At 40.1% G+C, this 23,381-nt stretch overlaps 1 protein-coding gene across 1 annotated transcript in view; it reads left to right on the top strand.

The window, feature by feature from the left end:
• Positions 1–9,642: 9,642 nt before the first annotated feature.
• The window catches only part of pou2f2a (POU class 2 homeobox 2a), a 40,345-nt gene continuing 26,606 nt past the window's right edge, over positions 9,643–23,381 (top strand). The window contains exon 1 of the mRNA XM_027148112.2: positions 9,643–11,018. Coding sequence (XP_027003913.1) covers positions 10,919–11,018 — 100 coding nt within the window. The 5' untranslated portion in view covers positions 9,643–10,918. The remainder of the gene's footprint in view (positions 11,019–23,381) is intronic.

Below are 23,381 nucleotides of genomic sequence, written 5' to 3'. Positions count from 1 at the left end.
TTTTGTTTTGGTTTTTTTGACTGTTCACCCTCAGCCTATTTTAAGAACTTCATTTTTTTTCTCATGGGGGTCAAGTAGGAAAAAAGAAACTTGTGAGAAAAAAGTGAGAGAGTAGCACAGCTCAGGAAAACAAAAAGCTTTCAGGGGAGAGGGATGAAAGCGAAAGGGATGCAGACACAGAATCACCTGTGAAGCCTTGGCCTCACTCAGGCTTTTTTTTCTCCCTCCATTTTTCCTTCTCTCTTCTCTCTCTCTCTCTCTCTCTCTCTCTCTCTCTCTCTCTCTCTCTCTCTCTCTCTCTCTCTCTCTCTCTCTCTCTCTCTCTCTCTCTATCTCTCTCTCTCTCTCTCTCTCTCTCTCTCTCTCTCTCTCTCTCTCTCTCTCTCTCTCTCTCTCTCTCTCTCTCTCTCTCTCTCTAGGCAGCCAGGCAGAGCGGCTGCTTACTGTGATCACTCATTATCCTCAATCAAGCATTGAGACAGTCAATACATTTCCACATTTGCTTTTTTTGAGACACTCATTTAGAATGACTTATTTAGAAAAAAATGATCTTTTTTAAAGAGAGTGAAATTTGGCTTTAGAAAATATGAAAAGAGATTTGCTAAATTAAAAGTGGCTGGTATGAAAATGTCAATAAATAGAAAAATATTTCCCAGTTAAAAAGCTTTATAACCCTTTTCAAGCCCACCATTGAACATTTAATAGAGAAATTGTGAAGAAGTGTATTCTTGATGCATTCTCATTCTTCTTAATTGTATATTTCATTATTATTTATTAAAAAATAAAGAATAGATTATAAACAGAATGAGATGGCCTTGATCAGAGAACACACAGATTTTCAGTCAGATATGACCATGAATCTGTTACATTTTGCTTATTATACAGTAATCTCTTCACTTTAAATATACACACACACACACACACACACACACACACACACACACACACACACACACACACACACACACACAGAGAGAGAGAGAGAGAAAATGCTCATCATTATTCTATTCAATATTTACTTCTATTTCATGTAACCTACATCTGAGGCAGAAGAAAAATGTGCTGGTGTCGATCAAGGGCTCAGAAGTAGCTCTCTGTATGTTGTGGGATTTGAACTCACAACCTTCCATTCATTAGTACAAAACCTTAACTGTTAAATCACTGCCCCTGTTCACTCAGAGAGCTTCATTTATTGATTATGAAGAAGAAGAGGCTAAACGAGTCTGTAAGCGTAAAGCTAAGTGACCCAGACTTTCCCACCACTCACTTAAGAACTGCAGTGTAGTAGTATCGGGGCATGTGATTAGTTGTATGTTGGGTAATTCAGGCACAGTGACGGTGCTATTGACTCAGCTATTGACTCGGCTATTGACTTGCCTTCACCCGGGTGGAGGAAGAGAGAGAAATGTATTGATTGATTGACCCCAAATTAGCCCCTGCATTCCATCCCACTCAGTCAGTTGGGATATCTCCATCGGAATCCGGCTGTCAGCACAGCTTATCTTTTTCATCTGTTCATCAAGCCCTGAACAATGTAGTCACGATAATGTTAGCTTCACCACTGGGGAAAAGCTAACATTGTAATTGGTTAACTATAGAGCATCTTTTTCTCATCAATACTCATGGTGAAGCTACAGGATTCGTCCTTGACACTGTCTTGGTGCTGATAATGTTAGTGCGTACAGGAGGTATTATTATTAATATAATAATAATAATAATAATAATAATAATAATAATAATAATAATAATAATAATGAATCAACTGAAAATAAAGAGAAGGTTTTTAGTTAAACAATGGACAATGTCATAAAGCAGCTTTACTGAACCCATTTGGACTCATTTGTCCAAACTCTCAAACCAAAGGATTTGAGACGATGTGAGAGAAAAAGGACCAGACTCTCAGACATTGAAGAGTGACACTGAAGAGCGTGATTATAAATAATCACCTTTCTATCAACTAGGTACTATACGATTAAAAAAGTACAAGGTTACCAGGAGATTTATTCTAGTTCTAACATGAAGTCTGTCTTCACAAATCTAAATGATCCATATTTGGATATTTAATATTGAAAATTCTGCAAGACTTTGACTGAAGCAGATTTGTGATAATGCCCATGTTCTATGTACAGAGCGTCTGATTTTTCTTCACTCGTATCCCTTCTGTCGAGACACGTATTCAGACAACACTCATCTGTGTCCATGGAGTCGGTGCCTGCTGGAGCGCACGCTGTCATTACAGCAAAAAAAGGAAACAAAAAAAAACCCACGCTGTCACTAAACCAAATTGAACAAATATTAAGAAACTCTGAAATTCATCTAAATATTTCTGAGATTCTTCTTTTCACTCAAGTAATTCCTGATAATCAAAATTGTCAAATATTTTGAAATATTTTTATCAAATGAGTCAAGAATGCAGAATATTTTTTCACCAGAGCGAGACATCTGGACCCGACTGTAGTTCATCTCATTTTTAATCTCAAATGACAGAGACTTCATGATGGCCAAGAGGGCGGTGATTACAAAAAATGGGGGGAAAGTGTAAGTGTGCTCACTAACATACAGATTCTGTGTACTATGGGCAAGATTTGCTTGATTTATATCCATGTCCAATATTTTATTCTTTAGGTAAAACTCATAAATATTTCATTATGTTTTATGTCATGTTTCATTTAATTTCCTGCCTTTCTCATTTGTTCATTCATCATTCTCTCTCTTTCTCTCTCTCTCTTTCTCTCACTCTTTCTCTGTGTAAGCTGGAGGCAGATCGTTGTTCAACATTTATTTCTCCAGCTCTTTACTGTTGGACTGCAGGAATTGGCAGCTCGATTAGAGCTCATTGATTTTGTAGTCCTAAGTACACTGATTTTCGAAATTCCCATTGATCCAGGCTTTAAATCTCTCTCTCTTTCTCACTCTCGATCTCCCTCTCTGTTTCTCTCTCAGTCCACCCTTCATGCCGTTGACCGTACGCTATCAATACAGCGTTTAAAAGAGTTTAAAAGGCAATTCTCAGAGAAACAGAGATGCACAGAGGAATAATGTATTTAGCTTTGTTTTTTCGTGTTGGTGTGCACGATGGGTTGAAAACGCAGAGAACCAGTGAGTGCAATGCAGAGGAAAAGAAGAAGAAGAGGTTGTGACAAGGAGAAAGAGAGATTTTTCTTGTTTTCGTCCTTCGTTGACTGCTTTGGACAAAGCCGAGGGTTAGTCTTGAAAGGAAAGAGAGAGACCTTAAGAGGCAAAGAGTGTGTGTATGTCTGTGTAAAAGATCTTTTCTAACCGTTCGGTGTCAGCTTGAGTTTTTATCCCAACAAAAGGCGCTATATAAAACTGCTGATTAAATAACTGATTAATGATTTATGTCTCACTCTGTTGCTGTAACAAAAACGATGTGTGTATGTACTGTATGTGTGTGCCTGTGTGTGTGTGTGTGTATTTGTATGTTTTTGAGAAAATAAGTATCACTTTGTTCCCTTCACTTCCTTTTCATATCTGTCTGACATAAGCCAAATATTACTCCTTTTCAGTTCAGGGGTCAATTGCTGACTCCAGTCATTGCCTTTGCGCAGAATTCCTCCTGCAGCACACCTTATATAACAGACGTGGAGTCGTATAACGAAAACATCCTGCGCCATATCGTTTCTCTTTTGTTCTTCGTTTCCGATGTTAAGTCACGTCTCTTCGTTGACTTATCAGCTTGTTGTTGTTTTTTTCTTCTTTTAATTCTCTCTGTCACTCCAGCGTTCGTTCTCTCACCTGTTCTGTCATTTTATTTTATTTTTTCTGCCCTGTCCTTTTGGCGCTCTGGGGCCGCTCTCCTATTGTGGTCAGATCCCACTTTGCCTGTGCTGACCAATGAGCTGGCACTGCCTGCTGTGTCCCAAAGAGCGAGAGGGGAGGAGGGAGGGAGAGGAAATCGATAGGAGAAGTGATGAGGAAGGGAGGTGTAGATTACTGTCTGGAGGCCTTGGGGCTGGGGGGCAGGGAACAGGGTTTGGGGTGTGTGTATGTGGTGGTGGTGGTGGTGGTGGTGGTGGGGGTTAGTTTTGTTGCTTAGGCCTTGGAGATGATGTTGCAGCTTTCTTTTGTAAACCTCCCTGTAAGAACGCGGAAGCTAATACATGCTTAAATGATACGAAAAACAGACTTTTTCCAGATAGGGTGTGTGATAAAGGGCAGTTTAAGCATGGCTGGATCTTAATGCACTGATCACGGTTGCTGTGATGAGTTTTTACACTTCTTGCCTTTTTGTCTAAAGAGGGGAAATGCCGAAAGATCAGAAAGAACACTGATGGTTGGAAAGAACAGTGTGTGTGTTTGAGAAAGTCAAAAAGAGAAACGGGAGAAAATATTAGAAGAATGCTAGAAGGAGTAACAGCACACACACACACACACACACACACACACACACACACACACACACACACACACACACACACACACACACACACACACACAGTGATTATGATAAGGACAATGAATATCTATAATAAAAATCATTATTATTGTCCTGATCTCCAACAATAAAGAGAAGCAGTGAGGGATGACACCGGGACTGGCCGGGATATTGGCAATATATCAGCATTGATTATTGGGAGCACTGACAGAGAGAGAGGAATAGAGCGGCAGCGGGAGTTAATAAAAACTAATAAAAGAGACGAGTGAGGGAAGAACAAAGGCTTTAGATGGATCTGCTTCCCTTACTCCGAACTACAAGCAAAGACAGCAGCAGGAGGAGTGATGAAGTGCGTGTGTGTGTGTGTGTGTGTGTGTGTGTGTGTGTGTGTGCATGTGCTTGGTTTTACTGTCTTTACACAGCCCAAATGTCCCAGCAATGATAGATTTTGTCATTGTGAGGACAGTTTGCTGGCTCATATGAGGAAAAATGTCTTTTAAATGCAGCTTACAGTCGAAAAGCCAGAAAAGGCAAAAGATTTCTTTTTGGAGTTATTTACGGAGCTTGGCTTGATGTTCGGGTGTACAGTACATCATAAAGTATATTCTTCAGTCCCTGTAGTGACGCTAATAAGAAACCCATAGAGAAACATCATATGAACTTCACATGATTAAAGCTTGTGCTATAATCATGTGATGTGCATTCATTCTTACACACTTCTCATTTCATTTGGTTTAGATTTTATACGGTTCAATCCTGAGCACAGGTTACAGACTATGTGGAGTTTCTGTCCATCTTCATGCCAGTATTGTCCCTGAATTGTTATAGTTAAAAGTTACATCCCCATCTTTTTACCAGAAAGGCTTTCTGGTATTAGCAGCAAAATAAAAGTGCTCACTCATTATAGACTAAATAATTTTTCTTACCTGGATAATTCTTTTACATTCTCACATAAGCTTCACATATTCACGTTTTATTTGACTATTACTTATAACGTATGGCAATTTCAACATATACCTTTTTGAAATGCACCTATGTTCACATGCAGTTTTTCCATATGTGAAGGTTGCATACATAGTTACAAGGTTGAAGGGATCTACGAGTGTAAGATACATGAAGTTATGATTAAAGTTATGAGCGAAAGCAGTATGTTTATGAAAACATATTGCGAGTGTGTGTGTGTGTGTGTTTGGGTACATGTATATAAATTCCATTAGGTATAGATTTGTATGTTTTTAACAATCCTGATTCTCATTCTTATTCAGCCTTCACAGACATACTGTAAGTTAACACGTTCTTACAGTGGCGATGGATGTAAGACCGAGCGTATAAACATTCCTGAATGCTCAAACGCTCATCCGCACTCTGTGGTTTGAATGAAACATTTGATTGGCATGAGTTGGTCTATGTTTGTGTGTATGCATGAAGGTAACACACAAGGGAACGGTCACGCTCCGTGCCTGCATATACGCGTTATTCATGCCGGTCACTCATACATATGTAAACCTGCTTCTGTGCGTTCATGTATAAACGATAAAGCTGTGGACACTCCCCCAGTGCACATAATCTGCTCATATTTAACTAGAGTCTGACAATTTGGGTCTTATCTCAGATCAGGAAGGATGTATTTCCAAATCCAGCAGGAAGTATTAAGAAGCAAATGATGGTTTAAAGCTGTGTTAGGAATCGCTACTTTGCTCATTTGGAAGCACAAGTCTTCTGAGAGTGAGTCACGGGGCAAGAAAGACTGCCAAGTGAGAGATATGTGAACAGACGTGTGCATGCTTTTGCGTGCATGCGTGCGTGCGTGCGTGTGTGTGTGTGTGTGTGTGTGTGTGTGTTTCTGTTCATTTTATTTTAGTTTTTTTAAATAAATACTAAAATGAAAAACACATTTTAATGAAAGAGTGAAATTATAGAATATCATTTCATCTGTGTTTGGTTACATAGGCCATTAATTTGATGCATAACAAGGTGTATGAGATAAGACTTCCATCAGTGCTTTAGAGAGCACGAGATGTATAGTGGCCTCAATTTGACATCCTGTGTCTAGTGTATATGTGTTTGTGCTGGGAGAGGGAAATAGAGAAAGATGTGATGTCAATTCTAATGTGCCACAGTTGTAGTAAGGCGCTTCAGTGCTATTGATTGGGCCACCTTGTTATTGATGAATTTAATTTCATCCCCTCTTTTGTCAAAATGTCACCGCCATTTAACAATGACACACACAGACACACGCCAACATGCCTTCTCACAATACACCACTCCATTCTTCTCGCACACATTATGGCCTGCTGCTTCATTCATATAGTTCATATAAATCACAGATCCAGCACCAGCTGCTGGGCTATACGTCTGTGTCTGAATAATGTGCTTTTCTTGCTATGGTAATTTACAATTCCCTGAACTTGCACATTTCTGCAGCTGTCAAAAGATGATGGTCATTAATAACTTAAGGCCACACCCATCAATCACACAGGCCTCGCATGTTAATGATACTACGTTCTGTATATTAAAGTAGCCATAGAATAGTGCTTAATAAATTGGTTGTTTTAGATTTTAGTAGCTCCCTCAATCACTGTCTTTAGAAGTGAGCTTTTTTTTGGAATGAGTAATTTGTTGAGAACATACTTCGGTGTGTTTGATCTGTTCTACGGCTCCAGATCATATGCGCTGCCATCTCCTATCTCGCAACAAACAAGGCTTTGTAGGTGTAGGCTTTTTTGTGTATTATACCAGGATATCGGAAGAAGGGGTGACGAGGAAGAAGGGAACGGGTTTGGAAGAGGTGTTAGCTCTACATCCTGCCGACACTGTCTTATATTCCTCTCCTTCAATCTCACACTCTCGCTCTCTCTATCCTTTTCTCCTATCCTTCTCCCCTTCTCAGAGGCGCAACCACACTCAGACTCTACCAGAAATAATTGCTTTTGTCTGAGAGGAGTGCACGAGGGAGGGAGGGAGGGAGGGCCCGCACAGCCTGCTACCTCTGTGCATAAAGGGGGACATACGAGGGACAACTGGTCACTTTTTCTTTTTGTTTTTTCCTCTCCACTCCTGTTTAGCACAAAAGCATAGTGCAAAATTCTCAGGCCTGTGAATATGCACTCTGTGGACCCCTAAAATCTTTTATTTCCTTTTTTAGTACCATACTTTAATGCATCATCACTCTTGTCTAAAAAGATACGTCTAATTTATTTCCATAATGAGTATTTTAATATTAAATCTATATTTCAGAGTGAACTTACTACAGATTGTGTAGTTTCTGACTTAGTGTTAGTATTACAAGGTCACAAGTTTGCAACACAGTGTTATCAAGGGTAACAACAATCAAGTACAGGCAAACCAGTCTTTTACATTTTGCCACCTGGCATGAGACTCATGGGGAAAATACACCCTGGTGACTTTGGAAAATAAATAAATAAACAAATAAAAGCACTAGAGAAAACTTCCATTTTGCCATTCTTACCTGCCTCACCACTAATGGTTTACCTTGTCAGGTAGATTGACAGAACCGCTGTGAATTATCTGAAATGGCAACAGAGTTCTGATCAGACACAAAATATGAGTTTTCCGGGCATTTAACTGTAATCAAACAACAGGAACCCATAAGGTTTCTGTGTGGAACCGTATAATAGGGCTTTCAGAAAGGGTTGCAAGTAGAAGCACTTAGGGGTAAGACCCCATTTTTTAAAGAGTGTATGTGCAGGATCGAAATCTTTGTTCTTTTAGAAAACAGAGAGGAATATCCAACTTTCAATGGACAGAAAGTTGTCTCCCAAACTATTGAGTATCGGTTCATTCAACACGCCATACATTTCACTGTGGAAGGGACTTCTGTCTGATAGAAATAAACAAAAAATAGATGTGAATCCATTTACATTAGTAATGGATAACATAGGCTTTAGGAGACACAGTTACTGGCTGAATGCTATTACAGTCATAAAGATTTATTTCAATTTATTTCACATATTCAAAACATTCAAACTGTAAACAAACTAACCATGGGTTATTTTGGGTCTAATATGGGTCTTGCCAATACTTTCATTCAGAACATTGTGGTTTTCTAGCTAGCACTTCCCAAGTAAATGGTGAAACAAGGTGAAATCTTGTGCTTTGAGCATAGTTTATTCAGAGATGGCAGGAGGAGGGAAGTAAAGTGGGCTCCAATTTGACAGCGTCTGCCTCACTTCCAAATCCAAAACTGTTCTTGTAAATGCCTCTGTAATGGGAATGGAACAGAAAGTGTAGGTGAAACACATGGCAGGATTTTGGGATACTTTACTAAAGGGCACCTTATTCTTTCTCAAGATAACACTTAATAATGCCTTACCGCTGATCTATTACATGCACCTGTTGGGACAATCCACAATTACCATCCATTTGCTATCAGCTTTTAGCTAATCATTAAAGTAAACAGTGAAAGGCTTCACTCTTTTTTTTTTTTTTTTAGCCCCGGCGGCCTGTGTGGCGCACAGCCTGGTGCAATCGATTTCGCCCCATCGACTGCAGTGTTTAGTCTATAGATTTTTCTATTTAAAAAATCTATATTGACAATAATCTTCCGTGTAAGTGCGCTGTGCTGCGTAATGTCGCGACTGACGGCACGTGACGAATCGGGGTTCAAAAGTGGAACTCCATCACCACACCACCACACCACACCCCACCCACCCCGAACAGCACCCCAACCCGAACGAGCTGATTTTGCTACACCTCACGTGCGCAATTGACTCTATGAACCTACCCTCACGTCCTGCGTACATCCGGTTATTAATACAAACACGTGTATATTAATGTTTCGGGTTTGTTCCAAATATAAGACTTTATCTTATCTAAGTATGTGCATTGATTTGATTAGCCAACTGTAATGGAAAAAAACATATCAGACCCAACAGAGGTGTCCATTTTCCTTCTGATTCACTACATTAGCCTGTGGTATAATTGTTAGGCCTGCACTACTTTGTAGTAGCCCCTGATTACATATATGCGGCATACGAGGTTTGAAATGTAGCCCATGTCTCTGGAGTGACAATTGTCTTATTGAAGGTACGAGGAAGCCACAAAATCAATGACGAGCAGCAGGGCTACTATGGGAGGGTGAGAGAGAGAGAGAGAGAGAGAGAGAGAGAGAGAGAGAGAGAGAGAGAGAGAGGGAGAGGAAGGGGGGGTAGAAGGAGGGAAGGGTGGGGGTGGAGGATGAGGTGGTGATGTGATGTGTGTGAGTTGTAGCGGCTTGGCTCTCGTTTCCACGTCGCGGCAGCGCGGAGGCAGAGCGCGCGCGCGCATTCGGGAGGGAGTCTGGTCGCGTGAGCCATTGGGGTTCCCGCATAACGGGAACAGACAACAAAACACGCAGGCGGACGGACCGGGAAATAGGCAAGTGATCTTCAAAACCAAAACCAACAAAAAAAGACAAATCCAGCGACGAAACAAGTTTTTTTTTTTGTTTTTGTTTTTTTGTTTGTTTTTTTACATTTCCAAGTATTCGTGATTTATTTATTTATTTGCTTTATTTATTTCTTTTTATCGATTGATTGCGTTTTAATTAGCGGAGTGTGACAGACCGGCGGTGGGAGGGGCGAAGCGCATGATAGCACGTTATGGTGCCTTATTATTGACGTTTATATACAAATAGATTAGACTAACAACAACAATAATAAAAAAAACTCAATGTTGCGAATTTCGACTAGATCAGGCTGTGAATGTGAAAGCGAGTGTTTAGCATGTAGCTGTTGGAGAAAAACGGATTCATAGCTAAAGACCAAATAAACGAACCAAAAGAACAAACGCACCAAACATCAGATGCAGAATAAACACAAGAAGCACTGATTTATTTTTGCTAGTGTCAGGACGTGAGGGCTTTTCTTCTAACAGAACTACATGCAGGTGTCTCCGTTTATTCTGTTTTTATAGCTAAAGCAAAGGCACGAGCGAGGAAGGAAGGAAAAGGAAGGAAAAGGAAGGAAGGGAAAGAAGCGAACCTGCGCGTAATCTTCACTTCCAAAACCTCACAAATGTATACAGAATATTTCTCCATTGAAAGAAATAGTTTTGCGGTGAGATTCTCAAAGCATTCGGCTCTAAAACGACAGGTGTATTGTGTAGCATCAGTGAGGATATCAGTGTGAGTGCACAGCCTAGTCTGTCCGCCTGTGTGTGGGTTTGTGTCTGAGCGGCTTCTGCTGTTGTCTCTAGGCTTATCACCCAGTTTAAAAGTCAATGTACACAGAATAAAGAATGAAAACGTGACCGGTCAGCATGCCAGTGAGCACCACACCGAGTTAGTATCACTGTTCAAACTTGGTGTACAATGCCAAAGAGATCCCGAACACAGCCAAAACCGAACACGACCGAGCACGAGGTGAAGACCGACACATCCGATCTCAGCTAGAAGAGACCGGCGACGAGAAACAGACTGCTGTAATAACGCCAAAGCAAAAAGAAGAAGAACACTAAAACCAGCAACTGGGGAAGAAGAAGAAGAGAAAGTCCAGAACAAAAGCCTGAACACGAAGGAGGATCATGTTTGTCCCCTTGCCGCTGCCGTTTGTCTTGCCGAGAACTGCCTCCGAGCTCCGTGCCTGGCGCCTCAAGTCTCCGCCGGCAGCGCGCGCGCTCTCCGGTAAGGTTCTCTACCCTCTCACTATCACACACACACACACACACACACTACACACACATACACAGCGTGCAACCGGGCCATGTCCTCTACTGTCCCAGTGATTAGAGCTCAATCGTCTTTTCATCTTGTGTCCACGGTGCAAAAAAAAATAAAAATACATCGCTCCATTTCCTCACGCGCGCGCCTTTATGTAGCATCCTAGGAATCGTAGGGTTCTGTAGTCGTAGTTGAGTATAGAACATTTTTCCAGAACCATTTTCCACAAAAAAAAAATGTTCATGCTCGAAAAGGAATAGGCTTTTCACTGGCTATATTACTACATATAGACAATAACAGAAGTTCATTTTTTAAAAATAAAACCTTTACATAATAGATGATAAATAAGACACATCTATGAACCAACTAGCCAGTCCTCGTGTTTAAGGATTTGTTCTCTGCCTTCCTATTTTTCCCCTCCGTATCTATCCGTGTTCATTGCTTGCTCCGCTCTGCCTCCGGCTCCGTCTCTCCCGGACTAAAGTCTGGCGCGCGCCGGCCCGGGAATATTCATGCCGCGATATCGATCCTGCGGAGATCGATTCCGGGGCCGGCGGATCGCGGCACAGAGAGAGGATAGAGAGAGGCAGACCGAGCAGAACAGAAGACAGGAGACCGAATGAGACACGCACGTTTTTAACCCTGTATGCGGTTTTTTTGTTGTTGTTGTTGCAAGAATTCTAAATGGATTTGTTTTAATGAAACCGTAACGCGTGTATCGGAATTAATATTGTCTTTTATTTAAGATCTGGAGATTATAGTGGTGTTGCTTTGGATTTGTTTTGTTAAGGGTGATGTTTCTGGTCTGTATAACCACGCAAGCGACTGCAGTACAGGATGACAGTTTGAATGAATGGAAGGTGGCAAACCGGGAACCGTGTTCAGGAGGTCCGGTTTCTGCGTCCCGTTTATATCCGGATTGAGCTGAGGGCTTTCTGTGAACAAACAAATCCCCTATGCATCTGTGCGTGTGTGTTAATTATCACCAATGGGTTTGCTATGTGAGAAAGCAGCGGGATATCAGACAGGAGAAAACACACTGCTGACTGACACTGAAGCCTGTGCACTTCTGGACCCTGACTTTTAATGTGTTTCAGTTTGTTTCACAAAATAACAGATTCAGGGTCTCTACTGAAAACAACAAATGTTCTTCTGGGAGATATACTGTTGCTTTCCTTGTGCAATTTAATTTTTATGTGTGTGTGTGTGTGTGTGTGTGTGTGTGTGTGTGTGTGTGTGTGTGTGTGTGTGTGTGTGTGTGTGTGTGTGTGATTACACATCTTGCACTTAACAGTAGGCCTAAATCAAACTAATGCTGCAGCTCTGGTAATGATGGTAATTTGTTATGTACCATTCTAGAAACAGCAATTAGGGACCTGTTTTTTGGTCTGATTACTTTTATTTAAAAAAAAAAAGGAACTTTTATAAAACTTAGAAAAAGATTCGATGACATTTTTTCGTGCGTGAAACAGCAAGAGAAAGTAGGTGATGACATGGTGAAAAGTGTTAGGTTGTAAGTGCTGACATTTTGAAACACCCCCTATCCACCTACCCTTCCACAAACACACACGCACACACACAATAACACACAATTTTGGATCTGGAGGTGACAAAGGAAAGCTTGAACATGGGCAGATGCACATGTGCAGGTAGTACGTACGTCCTCCTATTTACTATATGGTGTGCAGAATGCTCAATATGACAGCTGTACTACAGTACATAAGTGTTAAAAAGTAGTTCCAAAAAATAGCTTTGTCAGTAAACATTAGATTTGTACACTAATGAATGTGATGTGACATACGGCTAAGTACGGTGATGGAGAAACATGCATATGCATGTTAAAATTGTGTTACTGTAACCAGACATTTATATCAAATTTTTATCAAAAGTGATGTGTGTAAACAAAATCTGTATTTCTGCTAAGTGGGTCTCCTCCCATACGAGCAGAAAGGAGGTCGGTCTCGTTTGGTCCATGGTCATCTGCAAGATGGCTGCTGAATTGAAAGACTTTATTAGATGGACCTTGATTTGACAGTCACATAACTGTAGGAAATATTGATGTGGTATGGGGTAACAGACTGAAAACTGTTTGCTGGCACAAAGTTACATCGGGTATTTGTGCCAAGCAGTTTGTGTGTGTGTGTGTGTGTGTGCAACCTGTGTATGAGTGCAACTAGGCAGTTCCAGTTTTAAGATGATTGTCAATGACAAAATATCAGCTTGGGCTTGTTAGTAGCATAATTCAAAATCAATAGACACAACAAAGATGTCAATACAGCATGCTTTATTACTTTGAGCTCTCTCTCTCTCTCTGTCTCTCTGTCTCTCTCTCTCTGTCTCTCTCTCTCTCTCTCTCTCTCTGTCTCTCTCTCTCTCTCTGTCTCTCTCTCTCTCTGTCTCTCTTTCACACCCACACACACACTGTATGTATTGCACAAACGCACTGTGTGTGTGTTTGTGCAATACATACGGAATATTCTCTGTAAATGTGCTGTGCACCTTATTGACGAATTCATTAAGAAATGAATGACCTGCACACACTATCATTTTCCTGCATTGTTTTATCAGTTCAAAGTGTTTTAGTGTCGGCAAAAGAAAACATACTGTACAATAGCTAAAAAAAAGCACGCATTTATTATCAATCGCATTAAATTAAATCCACTTGTTCTTGCAGTTCAAATTTTTAAAAGTATTCATACATCAGTAATGCATTTCATTAGACAAGCACCTTTTTTGAAAATAAGATTAGGTCATACATAGAGAGCTAAATTACATTAAGTACTAGTTTACAGCTGAGTGAGTCTCAGAGAGAGAGAGTGAGAATGTGAGAGAGAGAATGCGAGAGCAAGGGAACACATGAGAGAGAAGGCCTGCACTAATGGTGTTTTAATAGTGATGAAATCTCATGGCTCATTAGTAGCAGTGAGAGATATTGAGTTTCGCCCTGTGAGGAATGACCTTTGCCTGTGCTCATAAATACACACAGTATCTTCCCTGATCTCAGGCAATGAATTCAACAAACTGAAAGTACACCAGCTTTCTAAGATGCATTATGAATCTTAGGACTGTTCTCTACTCCAGTCTGAACCGCTAATCCAGGATTTCTGTTGAACGATTACAGTGGTCTTTTACGATCGTTACACCTTACACTGTACAAGAGGATCCTGATAAAAAATTTATTTTTTTGCCTGAATTGTATAACAGGCGATGTACAATGAACCCCTAACAAGAGGTCTGCAATTTTACATTTTTTTATACGTCATCATTTAGCCTGATATGGACTCGTTGGCATCGTTTATAGGGAAACATTCTCCAAAGTGAGCTTGAGGTTACTAGGATTTTTTTTTTGTCGCTATTGTAGCTGTAGTATTGCCGACTTGAAGCTGTGTTAAGAGCTTTGCACCATCTTAGGCTTTTCTTCTTTTGGTGACTTGTAGCATTGTGGTAGGATTTCAATTTAAGAAAATAACAGTGCCAGGGATTTAGATATTGGCTGTTGTTGGTCATAAAAGCCTAAATTGGCTGCATCGTATTATGATATACTTGTATGACAGATTACAACAAATGACGAAAAAAAATCCTTTTTCTACCCGCTATAGCAAATACGGGCTGAATATAATACAGAATAAAGCTGGTTTAAGATTTACAAAGTAGTACTCCAACCTTTATGTGTTGTCGTTTATTTCTTTGTAGTTCTAAGGGTTAAGAACAAGGCATAAGGAAAATGAAGTTTCCAGCAGGCCCTAAGTCAATATGAGTAAGATTCCCCAAAAGTGCCATAGTACTGAAATGTATGAGAAGATGGTAGAGAGGGAGGCACTTTTTAACACTCGTACTAAACATAAAGATGATGGCTACAATGCTTTTGGGAAGCCGAGTGCAGATGTATTAGAGTTAGCAGCAAGAGAAACACATGAGAATGATGCTGCTTCACCTGAAAACATTTACATGCTTGTGTACCAGTGTGATACCAGTATTATCCCACATACCCACACTGCACTTATGTGACGGACAAACAGCTGGATTAAATGGACGGTTAGACAGATGGAAGATGAAACGGTTGCTTGGACTGATGGATGGTTGATAGATATCTAGGTATATATATATTTGGTGAATAGATTGTTGAATTTAAAACAACTGAAAGATGACAGACTGTTGGTTAAATGGATATATTGAATGAGGGATTCGGATATTAGGGTTGTGCCTGGAAGACGGATATACGGACGAGAGGCAGGAATGTTATTTTGGTGATGGAGAGATGAGAATATTGAAGCTGAGGGATGAATTGACAGAAATATATGATGCCGCTTTGATTGATCCGGATCCTTCATTGCTTTGGTAGATGAACACAAACATATGTCTCATTTGTTGTCTTTGTTTGTGTGAAGGAAAGTGTGTGTGTGTGTGTGTGTGTGTGTGTGTGTGTGTGTGTGTGTGTGTGTGTGTGTGTGTGTGTGTGTGTGTGTGTGTGTCTGTGAGCATGTGCTTCATGTATTTAGATAAAGGGACATAAGTAATAAAAACCTAGCTATTTGATTGCGTTCCTCCTTCACGGCAGCTGAGTAGAGACATAAATCAACAATCTTCCATTCCATTTCATTTAAACTGTTAAGATTTATGATAAGCAGGGTTCCATGTTCACCTCTAAAATCCAGTCCATGTGTGTGTGTGTGTGTGTGTGTGTGTGTGTGTGTGTGTGTGTGTGTGTGTGTGTGTGTGTGTGTGTGTGTTCTTGCCTCGTTTTTGAGAATGCTTATAAACAATACTTTAGAGTCTGCTTTTTCAGCCATTTCATATCATTTATTTTAACATTTCTTCATTTAGTAGAGTGTGTGTGTGTGTGTGTGTGTGTGTGTGTGTGTGTGTGTGTGTGTGTGTGTGTGTGTGAGCGGGGTGTGGAGAGGAGGGGGGCTGGGCCTGCTTGACCTCTACCCTACATTAAACTGTCCGTTTGCTACTCCACATCTGTCCTCCCTCCTCTTTTCATGTTCTTTTGTTCCACTCTTTTCTAATCCCTCTGATCAGAAGCTCTTGCTGTTCTTGCACCTCCCTCACCATTTCTATGCATCTGAATGTTTAGGCTGTACCACTGTGCTGTAAACTTCCGATATGGCTGCGCGTCTGGTGTCTAATATAAAGGCGCAAACGAAGTTGCAGCAATATTGAAGCTCAAGAACGCCTATAAATTTGGTGCACTGCGCCATAAAATAGTTTTTATAGAAGCATTTTTAGAAAGGTCTCCCATTGCCTTATTCCTTGTAATTGGCCACATGCTGCCTTGAGTGACGGGAATAATCATCAATCAAATTAAGATGGAGGAAGTGGAAGGAGGGGCTGCCATATGAACAAGCTTGTGTGTGTGTGTGTGTGTGTGTGTGTGTGTGAGAGAGAGAGAGAGAGAGAGAGAGAGAGAGAGAGAGAGAGAGAGAGAGAGAGAGAGAGAGAGAGGCTGACTTGAAAGACTCCTGTAATTATCTGATTAGAATTCTTTTAATATTCTGTTTACTTGCATGTTTGTGAAAAACATTATTTGTGAACTACACGCTAAATTACATGTGTGATATAGTTTCAAATTCGTACCATTTGTATCACATCCTGGCTACTTAAGTTAAATATCGAGGTCATTATTTTTATTGTGTCATGCTTGCCTTCACCAGTGTTCTCTGGTTCTTCTGTAGACCAGAGGTTTTTGGCGTATAATAAAGGAAATTCACGACAAAGCTAGGGATGTTAATACACAATGTTAGCTTGGCCATCTTGCTCTCAGTGAAGGAGCGATTTACCGTGTACACTTTAGAGTGACGCAAGCCACCATTATATCAGATGGCTGATGTTGGGCTTCACACTAAATTGAGACTCTGAAAGACATCACTGGATGTCAAACCAGAGAAAGGACAGCTCATGGCAGAATATGACAATAATGATTATAGTGGTCAGTATAGGAGATGTGTTCCTCAATGTCAAATTAAAAAAAAAACACAACTAACAAAAAGACGATTTTAAACTATTTTTTTTCGCAGTTGTCACCAAGTAAATTTAAAACAGATTTGGTTAAAAAAAAAAGTGAGAGAACTCTAAAAAGGAAGAAATATGTTAGCTTTGCACGAGGATGAGGTTTTCTTCTGAGCCTGGTTCCTATCCATGTTTCTTCCTTATATCATCGCAGGGAGTTTTTCCTCAGCAACTTCTCCTCCAACTTGCTCATTAGAGATAGATGTTAGAGATACGTCCTAATTTATTTTGAAACTTTAAACATTTAATTTTTTTATTCTGTTTCTAGATTTATGTAAAGCTGCTTTGAGAAAATGTGAATTTTTAAAAGTCTTTCAAATAAATTGAATTGAATTGAATTGCTAAGCTACCTGCCTAGCTAGCTAGCTACCTTAGCTAATGTTAGTGATGAACAAGATCATGAATGTTAGGGCACAGTTTGGCTTCTGTTAGATTAACGACTAAGAATAGTTACTCTGCAAAGTCAGAGCTCTGATAGTAAATTCCCACCTGTGTGAACAAATGACTAGCTAGCTAAATTTAATTTTAGCAACAATAAAAATTTGCTATTAGCGATAGCAGGAATATTCATGTTTATACATAAATCCTGATGTTAATCCTGTAATAGAGGTAAAGTTTATAGTTTAAGGGTTTTTTGTATTAAAGCTTGTTAAACCTTTTATTGTTGTACGCAGGTTCCTTGTAATGTTTTTCAATCATGTTCCAGTACTTTAAAATGTTTCCTTAAAACACTGCAAGCTCTTTTATAGCATCTGAGACCACTCAGCATGTTTTAATAGAATTAGATTATTATCGTCGTAGTAGAAACCGTTGTATTTAATAGGCATCTCTTATGAGTCTCTCCATCTAAAATCTATGTGTAAGAGGGTGTGTGTGTGAGAGAGAGACTGTGTGTATATGTGTGTGTGTGTGTTCATTGGCCGTTAATGAGCTCTGCTTGTGTTCCTCTCTGCTGGCCTGTCATAGCCCTGACACTGCTTATAGCAAAATCAATACAGAGAGAGGAAGAGGGAGGGAGTGAAGTAAGGAGGAAGGCAAAGGTTGAAGAAGGGAGGATGCAAGAGAAGAGAAGCGGAGCCTTTGAGCAGAAGACGATAAATAAAAACGTTATCTGCCCTTCTGAATGAAATGTATATACGCAGTGGCAAGATGTGGTGCGGATTATTGGTTGATGGTGAACTGTTAAGGCCATGACTGGTTACAGTGCACCGACAGTTTATCACACAAGCTGTGTGTGTGTGTGTGTGTGTGTGTGTGTGTGTGTGTGTGTGTGTGTGTGTGTGTGTGTGTGTGTGTGTGTGTGTGTGTGTGTGTAAAATACAGTTAAAATGAATGTGGCCCAAAACAGTTAGATTGTGTGTGTGCGTCTATGTGTGTGTGTTTGTGTGTGTGTGTGTGTGTGTGTGTGTGTGTGTGTGTGTGTGTGTGTGAGAGAGAGAGAGAGAGAGAGAGAGAGAGAGAGAGAAAGACAGAGAGAGAGAGAGAGAGAGAGAGAGAGAGAGAACCTGTGTGAAGGAGTGAAAGCAATACAGACAGTAATACAGAGTGAGATAGTGACAAGTAAGTGGCAGTAGATTGTGTGTGTGTGTGTGTGTGTGTGTGTGTGTGTGTGTGTGTGTGTGTGTGTGTGTGTGTGTGTGTGTGTGTGTGTGTGTGCACGATAATAAAAAGGCAGTGGTGGTTTAAATGGTTAAACCCTATTATATTTGTATTATAATCCCAGCTTTGAGAGAGTTTAAGTTGAATAAGAGAGAAGGGATCAGTCTGACTGAAATCCCTCTCTCTTTCACACACACCACAAATTCATGCGCACATTCTCTGAGTTTATCTTATATACACACACTCGCGCAACTCGTCTCGCGATCACTTCCCTCTGGAGAGAGGGAGGAAGACGGGAATAAGGTGATAGAGGGAAAGTGAGAAAGGTTGGGGGATCCAATGGAGGCAAAGAGAGGGACAGATAGCAGCATTAAAATTCATGGCTTTTTTACTCGCCGAGCCAAAAATCAATAGTGTTTACTATGAATGAGTGGAAAGACGGACAACAGCCGGGGCCAAAGCGGGGAGGGAGGGAGGGAGAGAGAAGGAGGGAGACTTCATTACTGCGGGCTGTGACACCAGGGGCCAAGGTTAAAGATGGGGTGGAGAGAGCGCTAGCTGAGGGGGGGTTGGTGTTGCATTTACACACAATATCACAGTGCCACCACTGATTCAACGACCTTCAATATATACACATGTACATGTCTAAACTAGTTTCATGTGTTGTGTTGTAAAGTTTTCTGAAAACACGGACACACATTTATTCTCAAACACTCAACCGTGTCGATACTGTGGTCACGTAGTCGTTTAGCATGAGCTAAAGTAAAGGAAGAATTCAAGGATTTAGAAGGTTTGGTGCTGATTTGGGTTCAATCTTCAGTTATAAAGATGGCTTCTTTATGCTCTCTAGAGGACATCAGGACATCTGGCAACGAGGGACTTAAGATACCAACTCTAATGACCTTTAGAAGCATTATCTCTCTCTCTCTCTCTCTCTCTCTCTCTCTCTCTCTCTCTCTCTCTCTCTCTCTCTCTCTAGCTTTTCTTTTTTTCCCATGCAGACGTATATACAGAGCACAAACTTTTTGATATTCAGAGAAGCTCATGAATGATGGAGCAGGAGATTCTTGTCTCACGTCCAGGTGGATCTGTTGGATTTAGATGACAACAACAGTGGCATTAGCATTTCATTTCAATTCAAATTCATACGATTAGGAAACAATTTATTTAATGATTTTGTGGTTGTATTCAATAAATTCATTTTGCTAGAAAGAAATGAAACCTCATATCGTTTCCAACCCTAGTATCTGCTCATTGTAACCTTTCAGAGAGGAGGATAACATTATTAAGTGTTATTTAATAAGTGTTCCATGATTTCTTCATGTATGTTACTAGAATTTTATGGACTGAATTTCTTTTCAAATTTTCTCCTTTAAAAACAAATCTTAGCTCGCTTTTATTTTAGCGTTCTGGGATGATCTCTTCCGTAATTCATCACATAAACATTTATACCCGAAACTCTCTCAGATTAACCTTTTATACTGGAATTATTATCATGTAAAAATTTTAGCAAAATGCAGAAAGTCTAATTATTCTGTTTAGAACCCCGTTTTGATGGTACGTGAGCATGCAGTGTTCACATGCACACAGTTACTCATACCCCTTTAATAATGTAATATTACCTTTCATCTTGTTGCATTGCCATGCTATCCAATATTTATGACCGGTATTTGTTATTGTTATTAGATGTGACGTGTTTGATCGTTGAGAAAGTGTGTTTGATTTATGATTTTGCTTACTTTATTTCCCATGCTACCTTTCTTCATCTTCTTTTTACACGCTTCCTCTCTTTTGTTTCTGGGCATTCGTTCATTCTCTCTTATTCTTTTTTCTCCCCCAGCTATCTCTATCCTTCTCTCTCTCCTTCTCTCTCTCTCTCTTTCTCTCTCTCTCTCTTTCTCTCTATCAGTCGTCTGTTCCCTTAGCGACGGTTTCCAAGGCGCCCGTTCCCAAGGGCTAGGGGAGGGAACCTGTGAGGTCACACATCCATAACTACACACCTGAATATCTCCTTTTCCCTTTTCCAACCTTCTTTTCCTAATCTCCTGTTTGGTGGCCTGCCATTCTCTCTTTCTCTCTCTTCATCCCTTCACACACCCCCCCCCCCCCCCCAGGAGCTCCGTACCTTTCAGTTTCATTTGTTAAGGTCATCTCTTTGTCCTTATGCTGTCGTAGTCATTAATACTTGCCTTCATATAAAGATATAGTATGCAGCTCCGGTCAAACCTTTGCAGAGCCTCATGAACACACAAATGAAAGGATATTGTGAATATTAATATTTTATCCCAGTGACCGGGTTGTAGACAACAAATGTCACATTGTTGTGAAATTAGTCCAGTAAAAAAACTATAATTAAAATATTTGCATATTTCTCCATTTATCTTTGAACAAATCTGCATTTTATTTACTTACAGATGCGTTAAGATATTCTCTGGGGTTCATTAGCCAGATTTCTGATTCTGTATGTCAGTTGATTGAGTAGATTAAGGACTACAAATGGTTAGGCTGCACTCGTCCTTGTAGTCACTGACATATGTCAGCCTTCCAGAAGGTCTGGTGTGCCGTTTTTTTTTCCTACTGACTGCTTCTGCACAATGAAAAACAAAGTGTGTTTGATTGATTGATCGATTGATTGCTCCAACTGTCATTTCCTAATTATGCTGTCGGTTAATTAGATGCATCAGACCTTCTGTTTAGCTCCTGAAATCCTAGACAATAGTTTCAGATTTTCTCCCTTTAAAACTTATCAATGAGACGAAGAAGATGCAACATGTTTATTCTATTACTCTATTCACGTAAAAGCCAAGAAGCATTCTACTGCTCCAGAACTATTTGCCATGAGCAGTATACATTATTTCCACTTTCCATAATCTTACAGTATAGCTTTCCAGCCTTGGAGAAAACAAAAGACTACAATGGAGCCATAGACAGTGTTTCAAAAAAAATCTGCTCACAAGCCTCGGAGACAGACACGCCGTGGTCCATCCTGAGCAGCTGTGGAGTTTGATGTGCTCAGTGTGCCAATGTACCTGTGAAAAACTGGAAGTAAAGACATGGAGTGAGTGAAAACTCCTGCAGTGAGGATAGCAGGCTAAAGATAAAGCCGGAAAGAGCTGACCTTCCTGCTTTCCATGTGTGAAAAAGTATTTACACCAGGCTTTTGTTCCAGTACCAGGCACACCTGCTAAAAAAAGAAAAAAAATCACCATCAGTCACTAGACATATACACGCAGCAGACCAGCAGCTACAAAAGCCGTAATTTCAAATACAATTAAGTTAAGAGCTAAGGTGCTGCAGGCACTCACGCTTAGCTGTGGAATTCTTTCTGCGTTTACGGTTTATGTGTAATGGTGCCAGCGTTATAGATAACTCTATATAGGAAATATATAAAAAGGTTAAAGGTTAGAGATCCATTCATTCATTCCATCTCATCCTGATTAATTGGTATGAAACAGAACAAAAAGCATCTGTAACACTCTCGAACCGTTTGAACTGATAGGAATTTCTTACGAGATCGAGCTCTGACTTCCTGTCAGAGATGGTATATAAAACGTTATAGAAATATAAAACATTAAAGAAGCATCAAAGCTTTATTTTGTAAAAAAGAAAAAATAAGAAAGAAAAAAGGAAGAAAGAAAATAAAATTTACAAGTCATCATATTTAATGGATGGGGAAACCTTACAGCAGGATCAGGTATTGATTATTTCCAGCGCAGTGCTATAGAGTGTGTGTTTTATATGGAAAACACTTCTTTATTCCAGTGTATTGTGTTCCGACTCTCCGGCTCTGTCCTTGGCATATCCATGTCGATCTGATTCATATTTAACAGGTAATTTATCAGTGTGTGTGTGTGTGTGTGTGTGTGTGTGTGTGTGTGTGTGTGTGTGTGTGTGTGTGTTGGGTGTGTGTGTGTGGGGACTTCTATTTGACCCAAACACTGGTATCGTTAATCCTCAAAGTCATCAGTTATATAATGTAATATTTTGGCAGTGATTGTTGTTAGATTTCGACGTGATGTTTTGTTTTTTTTTACATCTAAATCAGCTTGATGTGTGATAATTTTGCAGTCTCAGCAAGTTTGCCCTCGCCCCTTACACTGATAATGTAATCAAATGACTGTCTGTCTGACAAACCCATCGTCCTGTGCTCTAGTGTTTCTGTGTGTGCTGCTGACTGAATTATCTATCTATCTATCTATCTATCTATCTATCTATCTATCTATCTATCTATCTATCTATCTATCTATCTATCTATCTATCTATCTATCTATCTACCTACCTACCTACCTACCTACCTACCTACCTATCTATCTATCTATCTATCTATCTATCTATCTATCTATCTATCTATCTATCTATCTATCTATCTATCTATCTATGTGTGGTCAATTTAACAAGGCTTATGATTTCACTGTTTTTGGCATGAGGGTCATGGTTACCTGGCAACGGGCATTACTGTCTGTAGATATGCACTATACTCCTGGCTGAAGCGGAAAATGTGTGTGTGTGTGTGTGTGTGTGTGTGTGTGTGTGTGTGTGTGTGTGTGTGTGTGTGTGTGTGTGTGTGTGTGTGTGTAGGAGGGTCAAGTTCATCTAAGAGGAGATTAATGGTTGAGGGACAAACAGATTTTTCAGGCTGCATCGACACAGGCCTCAAGTCGTTATTCCTCTTCGAAGCTTTTGTCTCTCCAATTCGCCCGAGGAGTGGAGAATGCC

This window comes from Tachysurus fulvidraco, chromosome 3 (assembly GCF_022655615.1).
Source record: "Tachysurus fulvidraco isolate hzauxx_2018 chromosome 3, HZAU_PFXX_2.0, whole genome shotgun sequence".
Lineage (NCBI taxonomy): Eukaryota > Metazoa > Chordata > Actinopteri > Siluriformes > Bagridae > Tachysurus > Tachysurus fulvidraco.
Note: the sequence above shows the minus strand (reverse complement) of the source record. Positions and strands in the feature narration are given on the sequence as shown.